The sequence below is a fragment of the Bos grunniens genome, chromosome 15 (genome assembly GCF_055505025.1).
Source record: "Bos grunniens cultivar Pamir isolate PY7600 chromosome 15, Bosgru_T2T1.0, whole genome shotgun sequence".
NCBI classification, from domain to species: Eukaryota; Metazoa; Chordata; class Mammalia; order Artiodactyla; family Bovidae; genus Bos; species Bos grunniens.
Genome location: NC_141179.1, coordinates 48172688 through 48180844, shown reverse-complemented (window position 1 = coordinate 48180844; position 8157 = coordinate 48172688). Strand labels below are relative to the sequence as shown.

Genomic DNA, 8157 nt, shown 5'->3' with positions numbered 1-8157 from the left:
AATATTTATGAAATTCTAAGGCTGTGCTTGGTGTATATTAAGCATGAGTATGAACCAAGAATGTGTTTAAACTATGTTTCTATTGTAAATTCCTGACATTTAAATTTTTGGGTTCTGTGATTTAAAGTGCAATACTGAACAAAGATAAGAGACACAGAGAGAAGATCCACAAATTTTCTGTTTTTCCAAATCTAGGAGGGTTAAAAAAAAAAAAGCAATACAGGCATAAAACTAAAAACATACAATTTTCTTAATGACTCCACCAGCCTGATCATGATAATGCTGAACCAAACAGACGTGACACCAGCCTCCTTCATTCTTAATGGGATCCCAGGACTGGAGGACATGCACGTGTGGATTTCTCTCCCGTTCTGCTCCATGTATGCTGTGGCTGTTGTAGGGAACTGTGGTCTCCTCTACCTCATCTACTGTGAGGATGCCCTGCACAGACCCATGTACTACTTTTTGGCCATGCTTTTCCTAACTGGCCTTTTCATTAGCTCTAGTACAATCCCCAAAGCCCTCAGCATCTTCTGGTTCCATTTCAAGGAAATCAGCTTTGATGGATGCCTGATCCAGATGTTCTTCGTCCACACCTTAACAGAGATGGAGTCTGGGGTGCTCATGCTCATGGCCCTGGACTGCTATGTGGCCATCTGCTACCCTCTGCGCTACTCAACTATCCTCACAAATCCTGTCATTGCAAAGGCGGGTCTCTCCACCTTTCTCAGAGGGGTGTTGCTCATCATTCCCTTCACTTTCCTCACCAAGCGCCTGCCCTACTGCAGAGGCAATGTAATCCCCCATACTTACTGTGATCACATGTCTGTGGCCAAGTTGTCTCGTGGCAACATCAAGGTCAATGTTATCTATGGTCTGATGGTAGCCCTCCTGATTGGGGGCTTTGACATCCTATGCATCACAGTCTCCTACACCATGATCCTGAGGGCAGTGGTCAGCCTCTCCTCTGCAGATGCTCGGCAGAAGGCCTTCAGCACGTGCACTGCTCACATCTGTTCCATTGTTTTCTCCTATAGTCCAGCTTTCTTTTCATTCTTTTCCCACCGCTTTGGGGGTCACAGGATTTCTCCTTCATGCCACATCATTGTGGCCAACATTTATCTGCTCCTACCCCCCACTATGAATCCTGTTGTCTACGGGGTGAAAACTAAGCAGATACGAGATTGCGTCATAAGGATTCTTTCAGGTTCCAAGTTTATCAAATCCCATAGTATATGAAAAAGCTGTTTGCCTATGATGAGATGTGAAAGGAAAGAATGATCCTGTCTGTTTGTCTAAGGAGAAAGCTTTCCAAGAATATGTATCTGAATTTGCCAAGTGAGTGGATAATAATCCATCTCCTTATTTTTTTTGCTTTTTTGCAGAATTCCAAAATTTTTCATGTCAAATCACCATCCACATGAGTTTTTCACGTCTAGGTTCTCTGTATAACTCAGATCTCAATAATGTCAAGTTCCAAGAATGAAAAAATACTAATGGAAACTGGTGCAATTATTCAGTAAACTGAATTAGGCAAAAGCAATGATCTGGAACCAGATGACTGAAACTGCTGTTTTTAATTGTGAATGAAGTTTCAATATAATAACTGATTTAACTGTGGAAAAATCACAGTATATTTACTTTATTCCATAAAGTCTTCTGTTTTCTCAACAACTTCTTAAAGACAAGACTGTAAAGTATATACCACAGGGTCAATAATATTATGTTGTAAGCCTTTCTGTGTCTTATGAGAAACATAGTGACCTGGAATCTGACCAGCTATCTTCTTGTATGAGTTTTTCTCATAATTGCTTGCTTCTCAGTAAATGTTTTGTCTCTTTTTTCAAAAACACTTTAAAAGTTTGCACACATTGGAAGGAGAAGTAGAGTAATGAGATTTATAATATATTATAATAAATGTATTTCTATGAGTATAGGGTTATGCACAGCAATGTTTACCTCTTTGCTTTTGAGCTGAAATAAAATGACACTGAACAATAAAATTAGTTGAACATTTTCTGGAAAGTATTCAATGTCTTCCTAAATTAAAATGAAAGTGAGATATTATGAATATATTTTTATAGCATTGTCACAGATATTATAAAAAGAATTTCAAAGTTGATTCTCCTTAACCAACTTCCAAAATTCTACATTACTTTCCCCTGATGCTACTAACTTACACTAATTTATTTCCATTCTCTAATTGATCTTTTATTATTTTTCTTTTTATAAATGTGTAAAAAAACTTATACAAAATCATCCTATTTGTATATTTAATTTCTGTGTTCATCTGGATAGTAAAATGTATTAAAGATTGCCAGTATTCATTCTCTCCAGTTGCTCATCCCAAAATATTCTTCCCAACCTCTGGCTTTCTCCAGAATTCAATGAAATTGTGTTTGTCAGTTTCTCCAGTGATTTTATATTAAACCAAGTAGGTCTTTCTCTGTGTCAACCTTGTCATAGTTTTCACCTCTACTGAATATAATTGATTGATCTCTTTGTCTAGAAACACTTTCTTTGCTTGATTTCTCAAGTGCCACACATCCCACCCAGGTCGTTCTTCATTATCACTGAACATTTTCAACCGTGTCATTTGCCTGTTCTTTTCTTCTGGACTTACCATGGTTTCAGGTCTCTCCACTTTGCACTCTTTCCCTAGGCCTTTCAGTATAATTGGCTATAAATATCATTGCATGCTGATGACTCCCGAGTTGATAGACTCATTAATAAATTTATTAAAGCTCAGGTGTGTGTTCAGGTTAAGTAAGCTTCATGATACCTTTTTATTCATGGCACATTAACTGTGTCATTTCTGGGACCATTTCCTGTTTTGTTTTTACTTTAATGTGCTTATTTCAGTCCTAATCCTCAGGCCTGTCAATCACAGAAATCACTATGGCGTGTTTGACATGTTCTTTGATTTGTAAATGACTTACAAATCAGCCATTTACTGAATGTTTATTTTAGAAACATATCCATTTTTACTGTATTAAACGTCACGACTTACTTTTAACTGAATTTTTGAAATGTACTTTTGCTATTATCTGTACTTCATTTCTTGCTTCTAATTATAGATTTTCATAACATGCAACCAACACTATTTTCTTAATCATTTCCTGACTATGGATATCTAAGCTTTTTTCTTCTCTCTGTCAGCAGAAATAATGCTATGATGAACATTTTTCTCACATGCACACATATATCACACATGTATACACATGTGTACATATTTGTGAAACATGGAATGTGATATTTTATTTCAAATATTTGCAGAAAAGTGGGTTTTCCTATCATAATCTCTGCACATTGCCTTTAATGAAGCAGTCTTTAGATTGGTGGCCATCTTTTCAATAAAAATTATGGAATCCAGAAAACAATGAAATTATATTTCTGGAGTACTGAAAAATCATTTTCAATTTAAAATTATAATATGATGAAAATACCCTTCTAAAAGAAGATAAATGTTTATTAATATAGATGAAAGTATGTTATTCAGAACATAGAATAGTGATTACTCATGGAAGACAGAATGACAGAATTTAATAAAACCACCAGAAAAAGTGAGAGTAATTTGAAGAACATATACTCTTTAAAATGGGGAAAATAACACATAAAGTCTAAACAAATGCAGAGGTAAAATATATATAGTAATAATTAAACAAATGGCAGGAAAGAGGTTAATGGAATTAAAATCTTGATATATGCTAACACAGTTAAAATGTTAAGTGTACTGTTTTAACATACATTGATAATTAAAAGATGTATATTGCAAAGTCTAAGTTAATCTTTGCACCAACATAAAGGAATACATAACAAAAACCAAACTTGGAGAAAATTGCAACAATAAAAATAATAACACCTGTTTCATTGGTCCAAAAGTAGCAGGAAGAACAAAGGAGAAAGAACACAGGTGAGACTAAATTAAAACAGTGGGAGCATGGTACACCAGTACATTTGAAAACAAAAGGCAACAATTACAATAATGTACTTTGACTAAACAATTGAAAGAAAATGAAATGAAAGATAAGAAAATATCCTCAATAAAAATATATATGACTTAAAAACATGTATGTATAAATACAGGACAAGTTTGTGTGGCTATAGCAAAGTAGATTTTAACACAATAAATATTAGGTGTGATAAAGTGGAGCATCCTGTAATATTTATAGTAACAATTCAACAGGAAAACATAAAATAACTAAATTCACAAATACTTAATATAATTACAGACATCTATGCTTATATACACACACATAGAAGAAACTGTTAGAACTAGAAGGAGAAATCACTAATCCACAGTGAAATTGTGGATTAGATCTTTCAATATACGCTCTCAGTATGTGAAGAACAAAGAGCTAGAAAGCTCTAAATGGCTGCAGAAGGTCTGAAGAAAATAAGCATCTTAAACCAATTGGTCAATACAGAAAATAATATACAATAGTTCTAAAGTAGTTTTTATTTCTTAAATGCAAATACATTTGCCAAAATAAACAGTAATAGAATATTAGAAACTAATTTATGCCAATGCTCTTTAAAATGTAGATGAAATAAATATATACTTAAAACAATACAACTGATCTAAGAAGAAGTGTAAAGTCATAGTAGTTATAGACCTATCAAGAAATTTAATCAGTTACATAAAAATCCCCATAAGCATTTGTGTTTGTGTGTGTGTACATGTATGTACCAAGGGTTATATGATAATAAATTAAAACCAAGTAGGATTTATTCTAGGAATTCAAGGTTAGTGAGAACACAAAATGTTTTCAATTTAGAATTAAAAGAGAAAAAAAATCATAAGATTATTTCAATAGACAAAGAAGAAATTGTTCAGTTAAACATCCATTCTTGATAAAAACAAAGTAAGCTAAATTTGGAAAGGAATTTCCTTAACTTGATACTAAAAAATCCCTGTAGCTAACATCCTATTATTGATAAAATGTTAAAATCATTCTCCACAAGGATGCTAAGACAAAAACATCAATTGTTCACTCTTCTATCCAACATTGTACTAGAGTTCAAGCAATAGAACAAAATAAAGGAAATAAAATACATTTGATATTCAAAGACATGAAACAAATGAAAATGGAAACACAGCACACTGAAACCTAGGGGATGCTGTGAAAGCAGTCCTAAGAGGAAAGATTATAGCAATAAATTCAGAGATTAAAAAGAAGATCTCAAATAAACAACCTAACTGTATATTTCCAGGAACCAGCAGAAGAAAAAAATTAAATGCAAAGTTAGCAGAAGGGATAAAATAACAAAAATCATAGTGGAATATATAAAATGGAAACCAGAAAAAAACATGAGAAACCAAAACTAAGTTTTTGAATAGATATACAAAATTGACAAATCTTTAGCTAGACTAAAAAAAAAGAGGGAGGACTCAAAAAAGTAAAATCCTAAAAGAAAGAGCTATCACAACTGATATCACCAAAATACACAGAATCATAAAAAATAACTATGAACAATTATATGCCAACAAATTGTATAAGCTAGATGATCAAATAATATACAGACCATTTATTGTTTTAGATTCAAATTGCTTCTTTGGTCTCTGGGACCACTGTTTTGAAAAAATGTTAATTGAAGGATAATTACAATATTGTGTTGGTTTTTGCCGTACATCAACATGGATCAGCCATAGGTATACATACGGTCTCTCCCTCTTGAACCTCCCTCCCACCCCACCCCACCCTTCTAGATTGTCACAGAGCCCCAGTTTGAGTTCCCTGAGTCATACAGCAAATTCCTACTGGCTATCTATTTTACATATGTTAGTGTATATGTTTCCATGCTACTTTCTCCATTTGTGGGACCACTTTTCATGTGCTGGCTAAACAGTTTTCACGTGGATGCTTCAGAGGCACCTCATGCTTGACATAACGTAATTTGAACTCTCTCTTGCCCTGTAACTTGCTCTTTTTCCAGTCTTCTTTAAGAATGTGAATAGCATCACCTGTCATCCCACTGCATATACCAAGAAATTAGAATTGTTGCCCACGTCTGCTGCATATCTTGCATTGCAGGCAAATTCTTTACCACTAGTGCCACCTGGGAAGTGCCCTTCAGGTATAAAAATGATCAATTTTATCTCTAACATATCTTCCAAATCTATCTGCTTTTGTTCATTTTCACTTCCCCTATCCTGGTTCAAGACACAGTCATCTCTCCCTTGGATTACTGTTGCCTATCTAATCTGTATCCCTGTTACATTTAATCTCATCTTCACACTGCTGCTACTGTTAAACCTCCACTTTCAGTGGTCCCTTACTATTTTATTTTATTTTTTTTTTTATTCTTCCAATTTTATTTTATTTTTAAACTTTACATAATTGTATTAGTTTTGTTTTAACATTAATTTGCTTGTAAGTTTCTGCCCTCTGTTATCTTAAAAGTACTATTTCCCACTGTATCTCATTCTCCACTATATCTCAGAGCTAATGCCATATTTATCCTCTTTTATTACATTAAATATGCCAAGATCCTTCTCATTTGGGAATCTGAAACTTCCTAGAATATTTCATCTGTTTCCTTTTTCTCCCACTAAAAACATGCCATTTTAAACTCACATTGAAATATTTGTCATCAACATAAATTGGTATTGCTTCAGGAAATCCTTCTCTGACACCAAAACTAAGTTAATTCTTTTCATTTTAAGTTCTCAGATCTCTGGGTACTTTTGTTTCAAAGCACTTCTTTAATCTAAATAATATTTGCTTCATTATTTACCTAACATTTTATCCTTAGGTCCCAGCTAGATCACAATTTCCATGAGAACAGGGACTATGAGAGGTTTATTGGTCATTTTATCCCTACCATGCATTTTCAGTTCAGTTCAGTCACTCAGTCATCTTCAACTCTGTGACCCCATGGACTCCAGTATCCCAAGCCTCCACGGCCATCACCAACTCCCAGAGTTTTCTCAAACTCATGTCCATTGAGTCAGTGATGCCATCCAACCATCTCATCCTCCATTGTCCCCTTCTCCCCCAACCTTCAATCTTTCCCAGCACCAGGGTCTTTTCAAATGAGTCAGTTCTTCATATCAGGTGGCCAAAGTATTGGAGTTTCAGCTTTAGCATCAGTCCTTCCAATAAATATTCAGGACTGATTTCCTTTAGGATGGACTGGTTGGATCTCCATGCAGTCCAAGGGACTCTCAAGCATCTTCTCCAAAACCATGCATTTTCAGTAAAATAGCAACTCAGTATCTATTTTGGGGTCAATGAGTACTTTCTACTTTAAGATTATTTTTTTCTTTTGAGTGCAACATCCTAACTACAGAATTTAGGAACATGTGAATTTTTGTACTCAACAATTCAGACACTCTAATAAAATTACCAACCTCTATAGAATCATCTTGGCTTCATCAATGAAGATTTTGTTTGTTTGTTTGCTTATGGAAGTTCTCAGGTTAAGTTACTGGGAACCTCGCTAAGTTAATCTCCTTTCCAACCTTTCAGGATTTAATATCTTGGGAATTCAGTTTCTCTATGGGCCATTCTCTTCTCAAGTCTCCAAAGGAGATTCATTATCCTTAGGTCACTAAGCTAGTACTACCTCCCATAAATTCCAGAAACTCATAATTTCTGTGCTGTGAGTCACCTGAGAACATTTTTTCATCTTATGTGAAATCTTTTTTAAATAGTTGTGCTTTTTCCCTTACTGCTGTTAACCTCTCCTCTTCCTAGGAACTTAGACTGTGAGTCTCAGGATATAACCACAGTAAGTACTAAGCCTTGACATAGTCACATTGGTTAAATACCAGAGCATTCCATGGCTATTATTAACCTTTTCTTATTCTGTTTTTGGAAATACTGTGGACAAGAAAGTGACCCTTGCTTCTACCCCAGGAGGACATAGAAGCTTGGAGAACCTATTCAAGGGAATTATGGCTAGAATTATTTTTGAATGTCTCCTGTGGAAGTATGCATCAGCAGTGGACTGCCACAGGGACAGGGGTTCTGGGTGCAGCAGACCTGGGTATGGCAAAAGCCCTCTTGGAGGAGGTCACCATTAACCCCATCATAGAGCTAGACTCTTGGAGGACACAAACAGAACCTTGTGTGCACCAAGACCCAGGAGAAAGAAGCAGTGACCCCATAAGAGACTGATCCAGACTTGCCTGTGAGTGTCCAGGAGTTTCCA

General features: G+C 35.0%; 1 protein-coding gene across 1 annotated transcript; it reads left to right on the top strand.

The window, feature by feature from the left end:
- The first annotated feature begins 273 nt into the window (after window positions 1–273).
- On the top strand, window positions 274–1239 carry LOC147357940 (olfactory receptor 52N4-like). Its single transcript, XM_086341996.1, has one exon. The coding sequence runs from the start codon at window positions 274–276 to the stop codon at window positions 1237–1239; it is 966 nt and encodes a 321-aa protein (XP_086198122.1).
- Window positions 1240–8157: the final 6918 nt, after the last annotated feature.